We start from the raw sequence: 18,570 nt of genomic DNA, 5'->3' as shown, positions 1-18,570 counted from the left end.
ATTACGTAAGTTCGACTGCTTTCGTAAATCACTGCAAATACGTAAACCTATGTAAATATTTCATACAGTAATTGATGCACAACCCAATGTCATCTACCGTCACTGAGACTGCACATGTACTTACGCACAACAATGTTAAAAGTTATAACAATATATATATATATATATAAAATATAAACGGTTGTTTTAAATAAACGTCATGTAAATACAGTTTCCTACAGCTAAACTTAGCAAACTCTAATGAAAGGCAGAAAGTGTTAAGTATTGACAAATTCTTCCTTAATAATTCTAATGCAAGGTTAATGTTAAAGTTTCATAAATGTTGTCTGCATTCAAATATAGACAAGTCATCTATTAAACTGAATTTTCCAATTGTAGATTAACAGAAAAAATACAATGAAGTACTAATTAAAACTAACATTTATTTATTATGTTTTTGAAATAACATGTATTTATTATTATTGTTCTGTCAATTAATAACAAAGTTTGCTTTGTTATTGAATTTATGACAATAGATTAAATAATGAATCTATGTGCATTGATAATATTGAAAATGCAGATTTGAGTTCAGAAGGTGAAAATAGTGATGAAACATTAACTGATAAACAACAGCATGGAATGTTCACGGACACTTGTTTCCAACCAGTTGATATTGTACAGGAAGTATAGTATTAGAGCAGCACCTTGATGACGTTGTGTCTGCACCACCAGCAGACGGGAACAACCCTGCACCGTTATTGGAGATGAAACCAATGAAGCAAAATGTTTCCCATCTTTTAGAATAGAAACGTTTGTCCAAGTTTGATTATTATTATTATTATTATTATTATTATTATTATTATTATTATTATTATTATTATTATTATTATTATTATTATTATATGTATTATTATTATTATTATTATTATTACTACTATACTTATTCTTTCTCTTATTCTTATTCTTATTCTCATTCTATTACTACTACTACTACTACTACTACTACTACTACTATGACTTCTACTATTACAACTACTACCAATAATAATAATAATAACAATAATAACAATTATACATAATAATTATACATTATAATACAATAATACATCATGTTTGCAAAGGGCTTTACACAGTTTTTTTGCGAATAGAAACAGAATGAGATGGGATGAGATTAGGCCTACAACAGGAACATTTATTCCACCCTAAATAATAAAATAATAATAATAAAATAATGAAAGTAAATCTTGCACAGAGAAACCATTGACCTTTTTCCAAATGATATAGATAGATATTTAGAAATAGAACGTACTGGTGATTGATGTTCAGCATTAGCATGGAGGTGCTACATACAGTAAGTGCATTGCTGTGTTAAAAGCCCTCCGTTTCCAAATCCAGCTTCTATCATTACCGGCGGTTTAAAGAAATGCCCATTAAACCAGACCTTAAAGATGGGCGAGACTTTGCTTCAAAGATCATTTGGCGACTTAAGTGTTGTGAGGACCCTGGCACTACAAGCTGCGTTGTCATGGTAACAATGGAGCACTAAAGCAGAATTTTAACACTCGCCCCTCTCTCTCTCTCTCTCTCTCTCGCTCTCATTCAGATAAACTGCTCCCAGCAGCTGAACAGAAAAGGGCCACGAAATAAATAAAATCTTCATGAATGTATTATGTAGTCGGTGCAATATGATAATATAACATCCATCTGTAGTGCTGATATGTTTAGTGAATGGAAACCATTGGAATCAAGGAATATATACTGTATATACAGATATACTGTATATCTATATATACATATACTGTATATTTATGTATATAAACATATGTTTTTTACATATAATATGTATATAGATATCAATCTCCACTGATCAGCCACAACATTAAAACAACCACTTATATTCTGTAGTTAGACGTTAGTACAGCAGCAGAACCTTTAAGTCCCGTAAATTGCGAGGTGGGGCCCCCATGGATCGGACTTGCTGTTCCAGCCCCAATCCAGGCCATCGGCATGATGTAGAGGAAAACGTGAATCATCGGACCAGGCCACCTTCTTCCATTGCTCCATGGTGCAGTTCTGACGCTCACGTGTCCGTTGTAGGCACTTTGAGTGGTTGACAGGGGTCAGCCTGGACACTCTGACCGGTCTGCGGCTACACAGCTCCATACACAGCAAACTGTGATGCACTGTGTGTTCTGACACCTTTCTATCATAGCAGCATCATGTTTTTCACCAATTTGTGCTGCAGTAGCTCTACTGTGGGATCTGACCAGACGAGCAAGACTTCACTCCCCACGCGCATCAACGAGCCCTTGTTGCCGGTTCACCGCTTGTCCTTCCTTGGCCCACTTTTGGTAGGTACCAACCACTGCCTACCGAGAACACCCCACAAGACCTGTCATATTGGGGATGCTCTGACCCAGTCGTCTAGCCATCACGACGTGGTCCCTGTCAAAGTCGCTCAGATCCTTGCGCTTGTCCATTTTTCCTGCTTCCAACACGTCAACTTCAAGAACTGACTGTTCACTTGCTGCCTACGTCAAAAGACCGATTTCTACTGTACCTCTCGTTTCAAAGGTTTAACCCTATCCTATCTGAATCCTCTTCCTCATCCGTAGCATCATCATTTGAGATTATAAATCCAATATTTGGGTTGATAATCTTGAGCTGGAAAGTCCATTTTTGCATCGTTTTTTAAGAAGAGGAGAAAACGTTTTGAATTATTTTGTTTTTATGCTCTCGCGAAAAAACCAAAACACCATGGCGTTCACATCGCCTGAGCCATTTTGATGAAGAGAAAACATATTTCTTTACTCTTTTGAAATCCAAATCACCGAAATTTGTCCATTTCAATTCTATTTTTTCAGTTATTTCTTTATTTTGCGACACTTCAAAAGAACATGTTGCAATGCATTTCCTTTGTTGGGATTTTCCAGTCCATTGTATAGTGTAGCATTTTTTTGGTGTCCATAATGACTTTTAGATATCTGTACTTACATGCATTATCATAAGTTTGCATTTTACATAGAGTTTACATGTATAAGGGTGTCATCTGCATATAAACGTAATCACCCCAAATCCACCCATTTCGCTGAGATTACAGCTTCTATTGTGAAACCATTTGAATGAATGTGAAAGAACAGAATCTTACTTTATTGCAGGTTGCTCTCTTTCTCTTTTTTTCCCCCCACCTTCACCCACTGGTGCTTTAATTAAACAGTGTCACTTGGGCTCCGCTCTGGAATGCCACAAGTCAATTTCAGATTAGCGCTCAGCGAATTCCCCCGGAAATGCGTTTCCACGGCAACGGAAGAGATAACGCCGCCTTCACTTTGCGCTATCGCCGGACGGGGGTTCTGCTCCTCATTCTTTCTTTCGGGGCAGAAGAAGAAGCGTCTGTCAACGGAGGAAGAAGAAAGGGGAGGAATGGAAGGAGGAAAACGACAATAAACACAAGAGTCATTTGAGATTAGAAAACAAAACGCGCCGAGAAACGGATTTTAAAGCGTGAGCCTGACCTGGAAACAGGGGCGGGCTCAGCGATTGGGGGGCCCCAGGCGGGACCAATGTGAGGCCCCTCTCCACCATGCTCAATGCGAGCATGGCGAGCAAGCAAGGACTATTCAGTGAGCCAAGCTACATGAGAGCTCCCAGTGGCTGCCCCTGCTACTGCCAGGTGTCAAACCCAGGGACCCGCCTGACTTGTTCTGGGGGCATGATTACGACAATGTACACTTGTGTTCCCGGATTTCAAAAGCTCCATTGGCGTCCAACCCTCAAGTCCTCCAGCACCGTAGCTCTCATCCAATGACTCATCTCTTTGAGCCACTGAGTCTAACGAAGAAAATCAGGACTTGAACCTGTGACTGTATGTATGTATGTATGTATGTATGTATGTATGTATGTATGTATGTATGTATGTATGTATGTATGTATGTATGTATGTATGTATGTATGTATGTATGTATGTATGTATGTGTGTGTGTGTGTGTATTTATTTATCATATGTTTCAGTAATTAATTATTTTGATATGTAATTTATTATTATATACTTCCCTCTCCTTGACTTAGACCATATAAAGTGTAGTCTGTATGACTGTTCAACTCACTGTCTAACTATATGTATAACTAAGTGATATCATCTCTAAATGATCACATGAAATAAATGTTATTAAATGATACGCTGCATCATCTTCACTACGTCTTCACACCGTGTTAACTCATGAATCTGTGCTGCCATGCTGCTGAGCTCCAGCTTTTCCTTCTGTTTTTTTTCGGTCTAGCCGTCACATCGATTTTTCACTTTAAGGATTATTACTTTATGAAATCCAATATTTCCTCTGACTCTTCCTCGGTTGACTGCCCCGCACGCCAATAAAAAAGTTAGCGAGCTGAGTTGGACACCCTGAAAGTAAAAGGAAAATCCTTTTAAAAGCCTCTGACAAACCTTTTTACTGCGCATTTTGTCAATGAACAGACTGAACCTGCGTCACATGGTCACATGGGCCAATGGTCACAGGGTCACATGGGCCAATGGTCACAGGGTCACAGGGTCACATGGTCCAATGGTCACAGGGTCACAGGGTCACAGGGTCACAGGGTCATTTGGTCTCTTGGTCACAGGGTCAAAGTGTCACAGGGTCACATTGGCTTCAGGACGCTGATGGAGGATGCTTCTTTGTTTTTCCTCCAAAATAAAGCGACAAAACAGCAGAAAGAGCGACATGGACCGGACTGATGGTGTTAGAGGTGGAGCCACCGTTTGATCAACCGTCCATCCTTTATCCAACTATTGTGCATTATTTCCAGGTGCGTTGCAAAGACATTTCACGACATATACTGTATGTATGAACGTACGTACTGTATATGTACAGTATGTGACAAATAAACTTCTTGAATCTTGAATCCGTCCATCCACCCATTCATCCATCCATCTATCTACCTATCCATCATTCATCCATCCATTCCTCCATTCATCCATCCACCTATCCACCTACCATTCATCTTTCTATCTATCCATCATCCACCCTTCCATCCATCCATCATCTATCTATCATCCATCCTTCCATTAATCCCTCCTTCCATTAATCCCTCCATCCATCCATCCATCCATCCATCCTTCCATTAATCCATCCTTCCATCCATCTATCTATCTATCTATCTATCTATCTATCTATCTATCTATCTATCTATCTATCTATCTATCTATCTATCTATCTATCTATCTATCTATCTATCTATCTATCTATCTGTCTATCTATCTATCTATCTATCTATCTATCTATCTATCCATCCACCCTTCCATCCATCTATCATCCATCCTTCCATCCATCCATCCGTCCGTCCGTCCGTCCGTCCGTCCATCCATCCATCTATCTATCTATCTATCTATCTATCTATCTATCCATCCACCCTTTTTCCACTGTTTGTTGCTCCGGTGTTGGAACCCACCTCTCACTTCCTGGAAAGAGACCATGAACCAACTGGAAGCAAAGTAACAGTACCAGTACCAGTATTGGTATCAGTATCAGTACCAGTCCCAAATTCAGCACCATTATCAGTATCAGAACCAGTACTATCAGAATCAGTACTAGTACCAGTATCAGTATCAGTACCAGTACGGGTACCAACATCAGTGCAATTATCAGAACCAGTACCAGTTCTCTCAGTATCAGTACTAGTACCAGTACCAGTATCAGTATCAGCACTTATACCAGTATCAGTACAAGTTTCCATACCAAGACCATTTTCAGCACCAGTACAAGTACTTTCATATAATTACCAGTACCAGTACTAGTACCAACATCAGCACAATTCTGAGTACAAGAACCCGTACCAGTACCAGTACCAGTACTAATACCGGTATCAGTATAAGTTCCCATATCAGTACCATTATTAGTACCATTACCAGGACTATCAGTGTCAGTTCCAGTGCCATTATCAGTACTAGTACTAGTACCAAAATCAGCACCATTATCAGTACAAGTACTGTACCTGTACCCTAACCAGTACCAGTACCAGTTCTTTATCAGTTCTAGTAATAATACCAGTATCAGTACCAGAACCTGTACCTGCACCATTATCAGTACTGGTATCACAACCAGTACATAATCAGTACCAGTATCAGTATCAGTACCAGTACATTATCAGTACCAGTACTAATACCAGTATCAGTACCAGTTCTAGTACCAGTACCAGGAAATAATTGTATTTTTTCTCACATTTTATCTTCCCTCTCCCCCCATTAAAACACGGTTTATTTTGTCAACAGGTTTTTATATTATATTAATAAACATTTATATTTATATTTGACTGGAATCATCATTCCACAGTTTAGCAGCTTCCTGGTGTGAGACGTGTGTGTGTGTGTGTGTGTGCGTGTAAGAAGTCCTTCATTCACCAGCCTTGAAAAGGACGAGTTTGTCTTTGAAGTCGCTCCATGTTCCCAATTTCTTTCCACCGACGTAAAAAAAAATAATAATAATTTTGTAGATCTACCAAGTGTCGAGCGGAGTTTTCTCGGAGCTGCAGGTAAAACAATAAAAAATAAAATCCTCCTCATTCACATAGCGCTCGCGGTGCTCCGTTCCCGGTGTTCCCGGCGTTAGGCAGGGGAGTGTGTGGTTGGCATGGAAACAGGAATGGTGTCGGTGATGCGCGGGAATTTAAAATGCGCTTTGACCCCCCCGTCCCAGGGGCCCGGTCCAACATCGACCTCCGGGGGCCACGCTGCACCTCCGCGGTGCCGCCGCTCCGGTCTTTACGACTCCACCTCAGTGAAAACAAACACGGTTGAGGTGCTCGGATTTTCTTTGGAGCGGAAAATCTGTCCCATTCAAATTTGTTTGTTTTTTGTTGTTGTTTTTTAGGAAAATATCACATTTGCCTTCAACTCTCCCAGACGGGACGGTGTGTTACATCAACACATAATCTACTGCATGATTCATTTCGGTCGGAGCATTTAGCAGATTGCACAAAATAATTCCCTGACTACTTGAATTTTCACCTTCGAATTTGCAGATTGAATCCGGCGCCTTGATCAAGGATTAGTAGTAGTATCTGCTGCCCCCCTGTGGTCATTATGTGGACGTGCAGGCCCCTTCTACTCATTCAGAAACCTAAATATAAAGGACATTCTATTATTATTTATTATATCATTTACCTATTCAATCATATTGATACCTAAAAGACCAAGGAAGAACATCCATATACATATATGCACACATTATTGCTGTTTTCAGATAGAGAACGCAGTTTTAAGCGTGTATATATTCAATGTAAGGGTGTCCGTCGCCACCTGGTGGCCGAAAACCTGCACTGCACCGACGCCTCACAAAACAAAGACACATCCCAGTGACAAGATGTCACGTTTACTTTTATTGTAAAGGTGATATTCCAAAATATTAATATGTTAGAGGAGCAGAGCAAAGAGAAAAAAGGGGTGGTGGGGGGGGGGGACATCTAAAAAACACCTACACACGACTTTGGTAAGAATCTTGGATGACAATTGTTATCAAAAAAAATCCACACAAGAGAGGAAAAAAAAAAAAGAAACAGAAAAAGGAAAAAGGAAATCTCTAATAATACATAAAGTCATGTATTATTATAGCTCCCATTGGTGGAACACCATCTACACCGACAGTAAAACAGCTAGATAAAAAGTCACGGGGGCATCGTTCGTCCTAGAAACAGCGTTATTCGAAGGCTTATAAAATACGGGAATGGCCGGGGCATCTGTGCTTTAAAGTTCTGGGATATAACGCACTACTGACGGATTAACCACAGGGTTTAACAGTTCTATATGTTATTAAATGATTTTAGATTTAATAACCATCTTTTTTTTTTATATATATATATCATACCACAACAATTTTACAGCGAGAAAAAAAGAAAAAGAAAAAAAAGAACCTTATACGTAAGAGAGCTTACTTTAAAAAGCACAAGGAAGAATCAGTACGATGTGAATGGAGTCGTCCAGGCCGCGCCCGCTGCCTTGCCCTCTTCCCGACTTTAATTCAAAACTCAAAACTGGACTTTACAGAAGTGCTCTGGCACCGCAACTGAGGGCCAGGATGGATCTTAGAAACTGGAAGGAATTTAGAGTTCCTTGCACACACTTAAGGGGTACTCCAGTTATTGGGTTGGGGGGGGGGGGTAATTCACTTTTTATAGTCGTTATAGTTTATGGAAGTTCCGAATGTGGCCGCATTTAAAACTACGATTGCGTTTTTATGTTTTATTCAAACGTGTCATAAAGACGCGAGATACATCGCTTCAATAACTCCGCTTTTTAGTTGTTTTTTTTCTAAGAAGATGGAAGGAGTATTTCCCAAGTTTCGCAGGAGCTAGGCTAGCCGATCCCCTCTGCGGCCATGCGTAGCGCTAGCGCGGTTAGCACGCAGCACCGCAGCCTCGTCTCTACTTTCGATTCAACCGCCGCCGATTCCGCTCTGCGCTGTTTCAGCCCGGACACAGAGCGCGCCGCGCCGCCGCCGCGACACTTCCGCTCCCCCGCCCCCGGTCCTTTTTGTCACCCCACGCCGCCCCCCACCCCCCCACCTAGCAGGGGTGCACGTTGCACGCCCGGATCTCCTTGCGATCCTTGCAGCTCGGCAGCTGGGCGCTCTTGAACCTCCGCTTGGCCGTCATGAGCCGCTCCTGGATCCCCCCGCCGCACGGCTTGGTGCAGTCCGTCCAGCTCGACCACGGCCTCATCCTGCAGCCTGCGGACACAGACACAGGGTGGCGGTCACTATGCCGTGCTCTGGGGAATGCCCGATTCCGATCGGTCAGCGGCGGCGGTCGGCCGTGGCTTATTTCTGAGTAGTGTCGTCACGGCCCTGAAATTCCGCCTCTCGCACTCCGCCTTCATGCTCCTGTAACGATCACACTAACTAGTGGCGCCATCTTGCGACGAAACAAAGAAACTACAATGGAAGACGTGAAGAGATGAACGCGGATTTGTCCAATTTCACATTAATAACAGTAAATAGGTTTGTCCTATGGATGACTCAGATAATACACAAAATCAGTTATTCACACCGTAGCCGTCTCATAACGAGGCTCACCCCGTATGGGAGATACTACGTCTAACTATATATACAAATCATGAGGCTATACCCCTTTAAATGCATCACCTCGTAAAGTTACCAAACATGTATGGTAACTTTGGTAGAGATGAGCCGATTGCAACTTCTGATTTTTTATTCTGAGTCTGACCTGCAGATTCCGGTTTCCGATCTGCTTTACGTCGATGACTAATACATCCCATGATCTGATCACGCTCACGTTATAAGACAGTTGCACATAAAGACTACGGCTGAAATGTTCAGTTACCACAATAGTGAGATTGATGATTTTGACACTGTGTTTAGTTTCATTATTCACTATGGTTCAATAATAGAACATGGAACGGTCACTGAGTCCCAATTAAATAGAATATGAGACTGTCACCAAGTTTTAGAATAATCAACCTGTAACTCTCACTGGGTTTTAGTAGAACACAACATATAACTAACATGGAAATGTCCAGTTCAAACTTCAAGTAAAAGTCCCAAAAGTCTTGAAGTACCTCCAAACAGCGACGTTTTCTTTCTTTCGCTCTCTTTCTTGAGCGTCAGCTAAGCAGCTACGTTACGTTACGCTGGTATCGGGTTGAGTATCGGCTCATTTTCACCAGTACAAGTACATGAGCACAGTATCGGGCTGTAACTTTGAATTGAAAAGTTAGTTCCGACTTTTTTCAAGGCAGGGGCATTCAACGGGGATCACGGGGAGGTTCCGACGTTTAATGTCGGAAAATCAAACAAATGAAATAAATACATGTACAATAAAACCACTATTATTATTGCTTTTTAATTTTGTTGGTTATTTTGTATTACCGCTGAGTGTACGTGGGCTGGTCGGCACCCCGAGCGATGCCCCTCGACCGCGTGGACTACGGTCGAGGGGCCGGCGAGGGACCGTGGATTTACGTCACTGAAGGTTCCTCTTGTGCCGGTTAGTCCCTGCACTGGAGCAGGAGCTGAAAGCCTTCCTCAAAGCTACGTTCTCACAACTACGATCATTTCTAGTTCCTGCAGTGCGGGCACGAAAAAGGAGAGGGCTCCTCCGAAAAGTTCCTAGAGCTACGTATGAGAAGGTTCCTGCGGTGCGAAAACGCTCATTATCCCAAAACTACCCCCTTCCGACCCGGGGTGTGTTATCCCCCTCGCTCCTACTGCTGCTACAGTGTCGTGTTGTAGTTCTGGGATGTCCAGACCTGGGTGCTCGGCACCGCCCTCCTCCCTGCCCTGTTTGCTCCTCCTCTTCTCCCGCTGCTCCTTGCGTCGCTTCTTCTCCTCCGTGTTGATCTGGCTGCGGTTGCACTTCCGGATCTTGCACTTCCGCCTCTGGATGGTCTCCGGGCAGGGGTCCCCCCCGAACTGGGGCTCCAGCTTCACCGTCCGGGTGCGGATCATGTGGCCCTTGCCGCACGACTTGTTGCACTCGGACCACTCGGTCCACTCGGTCACCAGGCAGTCCGTTGCTGTGGAAACAAGACGGTAGGAGGTGGGAAAAACATCCGACTTTGCCTCACGTCGTTTTTCAAAATATGAGTGACGAGGGGAAATGCTTAATCCATTTTGTTAATAAACCAGCACGAGATCAATACTGTTTTTTTTAATAATGGTCTTTAAAGTGGTAATCCGTAAGATACTTTTGTTCGCAATACATTAAGAGTTTTGGTGGAACAAACTGGGTCTGGCTCACTTAGGCTGACCTAAAAACCTATTGGTGAATTGACCTATAAAAAGACTCATCATTAAAGTGGTAATCCATGAGATTATTTTACTAACCTTTACTAAAATATTCAATACTTTCTATTTGATACTACTATTTAGCTGTAAGTTCATAAAAAAAAATAATTTAATATATTTGTGTTGTGCATTTCCTGCTCCACTGTATACGTGACCCGACACTTCCCAACCCGGTGGAATCCGCCGCGCTGTACTTCTGGCTGTGCGTGGAAAACATCGGAAATTCCCTTTCTGGTCCAAAATGAGATCACAACAGATTTATGTTCCTGATGTTGTTTTCTATCCCTCAATGTATTATCAAAACTGAGTTGGATTTCTAAATATTATATAAATATTACAAAGTTGGAGCTTCATGCTCCATCAGCATCAGTCGAGTTCCTCGCCAACAAGTTGTTGAACGAAAGGAGTTAAAGAAGCATTTTCACGCCTCAGTGAAAATGTCCGTGTTGTTATGGGTTATGAGAAGCGGGGGGCAGATGCTCTCCATTATGTTGCCGAAATCGGCCAATATCGCCGCTCCCGGGACAACGGCAATTGCATTCTGGGGATTGCTGTCCCCTGATTGGGCTTCATGCGCCCGATCTGAAACGTGCCACTTTCTTAAAACTGTTAATTGTTATAAAACAATAAATGCAGGAAATGGGCCGTTTATAAGTTACAGAATAATAGAGCAGTCATGCTAGCTAAGTGAGCATGAGCTTATAATAAAAAAATAAAAAATAAATCACTTAAATTTAAAATGAAGGGATTAACTCCGAATTATGCATTTTACAATATTTTTATGAATTAATCTTTCAAACATTGTTTCAGAAAAACAGATTAAACATTATCTCATCGAAGGAGTACAGCACTACCCAGATGTAACCATTTATAGCGCTGGTGGCGTTTCTAAATGTGTATTTTGTGCTGCCAAAGTCTGGAAATGCTACTAAAACTCAAAAGCCTGATTTCTCAGAACTTCCGTTTCCCAAACCTCAATCTTGAACGAATCATAGCGTCCAAAAAAATCTAATTTCGAAAAGTGACCCTAAAGTATGCGCTGGGTCACATATGCTGTTTCCATTGTTGGTGGCGGGGTCCGCCTTTCCCACCTCAAGTGACCAAGAAGAAAATCAAGCAATCAGAGGGAACTTTGTTGAGAAGAAAGTCACTGTTGTAGAGGGAAGACACGGAAAACCTGGACGGTGGGAAATAAAAAAAACTGCTGTTTTTTTAATGTAATTCTGGGATTTGAAGTCTAATCCACCCAACAGACAATGTTATGGATTACCACTTTAATGCTTCTTCTAATCAGGGCTCCTATTTTCCGGATATTAAAACAGGAATTTGAACGTTCCCTATAATGTCCATGCAGTCAAAGAAGATATATATATATATGTATATATATTTTTTTGAATTCAGAGAATGAAGTGAGGGAGAGGAATAAGAGGAATAAGTCTGTAAACATCTATTCGGTTTAGATTTGTTATCGCTCGAGACACCAGGTTCTGTTGTAGTGCTCGACCAAAGTACTCACTAAGTATTCCATCTGCTTCACTTCTGATTCCACAGATATCTGACATTTCTCATATATTCAAGAAATGGAGACTTGTGGGGGGGGGGGGGGGATTGTGATTCAGCACCGTATCCCTTTCCCCAAATATTGGGATCGCTTCAGTTATTTATTTGAAGTCACGCTGTGTTGGCAACAGAGTCCAAGGGGTGCCAACACTATTCATTTCAGACTGTTTTTGGACAAATTATAATCCTGTCGTTGAATTTTCGAGGTGTGGCGACGATCGGGGACGCCGCTGGGAGACGTTTCGCACTTGAACCCTTGAATTTGAGACGTGATGTCATCTCTCTTACATCCTGAGTACCTTCTACTTCCCTTCATCGGTATTAAGTCCTTTGAATTACATTTTTTTCATCCCAACCCCAAACCACATGCTCTGTTTTCCACATGTCTTCCGTGCAATTCCGGACGTCCTATTTATTAAATGTACACATTCAAAAAGGCGAACCTCACTATCGGATTGGATTTTGAGGTTTGCGTGCCGCGTATGCATGGCACAGTGAGCGATGATGTCATTATTACAAATATCGCAGCTCTTTGCGATGTGTATATTGCTTCCATATTGCAATGCTGATTAAAAAAAGATGTACAGTATACGTAGCTGTATGAAGCGGTCCATCACATACCTGCATCAATGAGGGGCACATGGATATTCAGCTCATCGTCTGTGTGTGTGTGTGTGTGTGTGTGTGTGTGTGTGTGTGCGTGTGCGTGTGCGTGTGTGCGCCTGTGCGTGTGTGCGTGTGCGCTGGTGCGTCTGACTCACGACATTCAGGGAGCATGCACTTCTCCACCTGCTCCAGCTCCTCCGTGCACTCCCCCAGCTCCACGGGGGATTTGAGCATGCGCTGGCGTGTGCGCAGGCCCTTCCCACACGTCACGCTGCAGTCACTCCAGTCCGACCAGGGGGTCAGCATGCAGGGGATGGTGTCTGGACAACAGGATCGGTAAGAGGCTTCAAATTCAGCGTCCAATGTAAGAAGGTGAGATGGGGGATATGGGAACGCGAGGATGACCCATTGCATTATTTATAAACCTGCATCGTGATTTTCGATCATTGAGAGTCATTGGGTTGACTCCCAACGATCGAGATTTAGTCCTCACAAGATTTCCTTACAAGATAGTCCTCATGAGACAGTCCTCAAGAAAAACTCCTGGTTAGACAGTCCTCATGAAAAAGTCCTCGCTAGATAGTCCTCATGAGGCAGTCCTCACAAGATAGTAGTCGTGAGACAGTCCTGAAGACACAGTCCTTGTGAGACACCCCTCACAAGATAGTCCCTCAAGAGACGGTCGTCCCAAGATAGTGCTCATGAAACAGTCCTCACAAGACAGTCCACACGAGACCATCCTCACCTTACCGCAGCCTGCCTTAATGCTGTGCCTTTCAACCAGAGTCATCATCTCATCATCTAGTTCCCCCTGCGCTCTCACTTGAACAGTTGACAAATCCCAGTTTTCCTTGAAACTGTCATTTTAGGAGGGGAGGCCTGGAAGTACTCACGGCATTCGGGCATCATGCATTTCTCCACCTCCAGGACCTCTGCTCCGCAGATGGAGCCGTCGGCGGGAGGCATCTTCACCATGCGCTCCCTCCTCTTCATCCCCAGGCCACACGTAGCACTGCAGGCGTCCCACTCGCCCCATTCCGTAACCAGGCAACTGCTGGGGGCTGGGAGCACAAAGAGATAAAACACGGGAATACCTGCGGTAACACCAGCCGTCCAGTAACCCAGGGTTTCACACACTTTCTTCTGCCATGGCGCACTTTTAACAATGAAATAATCTCCCGGCACACCACTGAAAACACCACAAACATGCATAACTGTGATTATTATTACGGCGACTTATAGTTAACGATGGGAATCCGGAGTTACTCCAGCAGCGTCGAAGGCATTCCACGTAATTCAATTTGAATGTGACTCAGTCGCACTTTGCATTCCTCCAAAATAGAATTTTTTTCGATATTAAATGAGCCGAACCCAGTCTTGTGACTCTCCTTCATCGTTCGGGAACGTGTCCCCTCTCGCTCATTTACACCGATCGGTTAATAATCAAGCGAACCACGAGTCCTCGAACCTTCCGTCACCACTTTTCGTATTCCCTTTCAATGTGAAGCTCGACGTTCTGATGTACGCAGAGCCGCTATTCTATCTTAAACCGAGGAATATGACGCTTCAGTGCGGCCTTGCAATTTTGATCTTGCAACACAAGAGCTAGCTTCCATTGTTTGTTTCTTTTTTAAGAGGAATTAAAAAAAAAAAATGTTCCACGGGCACGCACTGCGTCAACCTGATTGGCACCATCAGTAAACCATGTGAAGTTACTGTTATTGACTGACAAATAGTTGTCAAATGCACGGATCATTTCTGGGATGGAAGGAGGTCTGTGAGGAGGAGGAGGAGGAGGAGGAGGAGGAACTCACTGCACTCCTGGTTGACCACGCAGGCGTCGCTCTCCTGCGTGGGCAGCGTGCAGACCGAGCCGTCATCGGGGAACTGCTTGACGTAGCGCTCCCTGGAGCGAGCTCCCGTCCCACAGGTGGCGCTGCAGGGCGACCAGGAGATCCACTCCGACATCATGCAGGTGGAGGCGTCTGCGGGGCGGGGGTCAGAGGGCGGAGAGGGGAGTGTCTGAGCGATCCCAGTCCCAAAAGTGTAAACGAAGGAGCTTGGCCGCGTGGAGAAATGGATTTAGTCTCGTTTTATCAATGACAGTGTTAAATATAAAGTTGAAGACATGACTTTATAACTGCCACATCACTTGCGCTCACGATCATGACCTTTTAGTTGACCACTAATTTTCACACAGATAATTTATCCATTTAAATTGAGGGATTAATGATTATGTTATTTATTTTGTTTTAATTTCGATTTATTTATTTCATTGTTTACTCATTTTGAATCCATTCTTCATTTCATTACCCGCCATTCCATTTCATTCGTTATTTCGTCTTTTTTTAACGATGCCACTATTGAATTGTGTTTTCTCTTCATCTCGTGCCATTATCACAGTATAAGCCCATAGTGATAAAAGTATTATCACACACCCTTATGAAGAAGAGCCGTTTCTTGGTATTGAACATGGGAACATAACATTTTGGTTATTTGTTGCAACATCCCTCACATTGGCGTAGAATTCCCATGAAATGTCAACGGAACCCCATGATTATGACAGCTCTAATGTTGAGACATTGCATTTTAACGTCATCCTTTTTAGGCTTTTTAAATGTCCATTTAGTTCCCATGTTACCTTAAAACCACAGACACACACACACACACACACACACACACACACACACACACACACGGGAGTCATTCTCGTGTGCAGAACTTTCTTGTGTAAAGTGTCAATCATAACTTCCTCCTTCTCCACAAATTGCTGTCATTCTTAAAAAGCTCCTGACTCCATTTACCGGTCGCTGTAAAAATGAGCAGCGGGAGCCTTCAGCAGCGCAGAGGAAGAGGATAAAAAACAGCTCTGACCTTTGAGACAGTCAGCACTTCCATCAGAGCAATAGAGCTCACATACTAACAAACGGTGATAAAGGCCATGATGGCGTTCTGTGGTGAAAAAGAAACAGACGGTGGATCTCAGGACCGGAATGGAATACCACTATAAAATGATAAATGTTAAGAAATAGAACTTGTAATAATTTGGGTAGAAATTGAATTTTCGTCAACTCAACTGGTGGAAACTCACCGAATGCACATTTTATTTATAGCAACATTTCCGATATTGGTTTAAAATTGGCCTTAGATGAAAACATCTAATTGTGGAATCTGACCATTAATAACATGATTATCTAATTACAGATCCAACATTTGTTATTTTTTTCATCATTATTATTATCTTATTATTTTATACTATATATATTTTTTTTTTATATATAAATGTGTATTTATTTATAATAATTAGTATTTTATAATAATATATAATATAATATATAATATAATTATTTTTATAATAATAATAATAATAATAATAATAATAATTATAATTATTATTATTATTATTTTTTAAATAAATTATTACATTTAAACAGTTTTCATCTATACTGTTGCGCGTCTCGTTAACCCTTTCCTCTCACCCTCGTCGCTGCAGCCGGGCCCCATGCAGGGCTCAAAGTCCTGCGTGTGCGGGCAGGGCACACTGAGGTCCAACTGCGCCTTCAGCATGCGCTGCCTCATGCGCTTCCCCTTGTCGCACGTGGCCGAGCTGCACGCCGACCACGGGGACCAGTTGGAGTATATGCACGTCTCCGGGGTGTCGTCTGCAGGACCAGAGGTATAGTTCTTGTACGGTTTTAGACAAAGAGAAGGGGAGAGGGAGAGAGAGAGAGAGAGAGAGAGAGAGAGAGATGGGGACAGTGGGGAGATGGGGAGAGTGTAACAAATGAAGAGGGAGAAATTCATACCTTCCTCTTTCTCCTCCTGGGCGATATCTGCTACGATGTCATCCACGTTGTCTGGGACGATGTTGCACTGCTCGCCCTGCAGATACACACACACACACACACACGCCGCGCCGCCACACACACACGCACGCACACAAACCGTCTGATGCTGCAGCACTACAATCCCATGTTTCCATCCACATTTAACAGGAATTTTCAGCCAATTTGAGAAATAGATAGAATGCAACAGATAGAATGCAGCGTTTCATTTCATCAGTTGAGTTGAGGAAAACTGTCCAACTCAGTCTTTAGTTCCGAAGTTCAACTGATATATGTTATAATATATTATTACACGGCTCTGTGGGGCACAAAAGAAGAAGAAGAATAGATTTGTTGTACGTACTGCAGGAAAAGGTTTTTTTTTTTTTTTAGGATAGTCCGCTACGTTTTTGCAGTGTTAACTTTGCTGCTGTGGACTATTTTTCTTAGCTGAAGCTCTTAAACATAGGCATACGACTCAAAACAATTCCATATCAGTGTTGCGAGTTAGTGTTTAGATTTATTTTGCAAGCAGCCCTGTTATAAGCCAGAAAACACACGATTAGGACAAGATCACCGTAGCTGCGCTTATTTCGCGATAATGAGCCCCTGGCTGCGTAAAATGTCACGCCGGTGACATTAGATAGACGCGGCCCAGCCGCTTATGTGCGTTCGGCGAGGAGAAGGAGGTGGCGCGGGGGGTGAAGCGTCTTATTGTCTAGGCGTCGCTCCCTCGGACAGCGGGGCGGGGGAGGGGCCATTTCCAGAGGACGGCGGGACACGGTCCCTCAGCGTCGCACGACCCGCTTGATCCCCGTCCCCCTGTGTAAACACTGCTGTTCAGCCCGGGGGCCCGGCGGAGGGGAGGGGGGGCCCTCCCCAAACACTAATCTATCGCCGTATTGATCAGGCAGCACCGCTTCGATCACAGCAGCCGGGGCACGCGCGGTGGGGGGGGGGGGGGCTTTTAACGGCTCCTGTCCCCCGCCCCCCCGCCGTCCTGAAATATCGAACACACACTTCCCTTCTGATGTGAACCACAATTTGATGATATAGCGTTTAATCGATAGGTGCTCAGGGGGGGCGGTGATGAGGGGGAGGAGGAGAAGAGAGACAATGTGGCACATGGGAATATAAAGGAAGTTAGATATAAAAATAGAATATCATATAAAAACACGTTTTACACTGGTTTCCACTGTAATAATTTAGTATGTGCATCGTAATAATGTTTACCTTATACATATCTATCCTGTGCATCGAATCACACTTTGTATATTCAGTATATTAAATACAGACCAGAGATAGCCAAATATATAGGCTATCTCTGCTCTGTATTTTTGGTTATTTTCTTTCCTTTTTTGTCAGACTGTTAAGCTTTATTTTTTGCTAATCATCGGTGCAAGCAGCGCACCGATCATAATGTGAAAATGCACCCGGTGGAATAAGCAGATTCCAAAACTGCATTTTTTTCCCACGTTGTATTTTTGTCCAATTGCACGCACGGGAAAAGTGTGCAATTTAATCCCATTGTAGACTGTGAAGCCTTGAGTCATTAAGGATCCCGCAGCGCGTGTGTTCCCACGTAGACGCGTACGAGAACGGAACGGTGCAGACCTTGCGGGCGATGCGCTCCACCACCACCCGGGCCACGGGGGTGATAGCGCCCCCTTCAGGGTCGTAGAAAGGACTCTGCGGGTGGTCCAGGCTAGTCAGGGGGCGGATCTTCTCCTGCGGCAGCACGGGCTTGTTGGGCGACTGGGAGAACACACGCACACGCACGCACACACGCGCACACGCGCACACGC

At 43.2% G+C, this 18,570-nt stretch overlaps 1 protein-coding gene across 1 annotated transcript in view; it reads right to left on the bottom strand.

Moving 5' to 3' along the window:
- Positions 1-8,535: 8,535 nt before the first annotated feature.
- Positions 8,536-18,570, bottom strand: part of spon1a (spondin 1a) — a gene marked incomplete at both ends in the record, with an annotated part of 79,610 nt that continues 69,575 nt past the window's right edge. Inside the window, 8 exons of the mRNA XM_079997836.1 lie at positions 8,536-8,699; positions 10,238-10,504; positions 13,097-13,261; positions 13,835-14,002; positions 14,756-14,926; positions 16,421-16,603; positions 16,748-16,823; positions 18,380-18,520. Coding sequence (XP_079853962.1) covers positions 8,536-8,699; positions 10,238-10,504; positions 13,097-13,261; positions 13,835-14,002; positions 14,756-14,926; positions 16,421-16,603; positions 16,748-16,823; positions 18,380-18,520 — 1,335 coding nt within the window. The remainder of the gene's footprint in view (positions 8,700-10,237; positions 10,505-13,096; positions 13,262-13,834; positions 14,003-14,755; positions 14,927-16,420; positions 16,604-16,747; positions 16,824-18,379; positions 18,521-18,570) is intronic.

This window comes from Zeus faber, assembly GCF_960531495.2.
Source record: "Zeus faber genome assembly, chromosome: 3".
In the NCBI taxonomy this organism is placed as follows: domain Eukaryota; kingdom Metazoa; phylum Chordata; class Actinopteri; order Zeiformes; family Zeidae; genus Zeus; species Zeus faber.
Note: the sequence above shows the minus strand (reverse complement) of the source record. Positions and strands in the feature narration are given on the sequence as shown.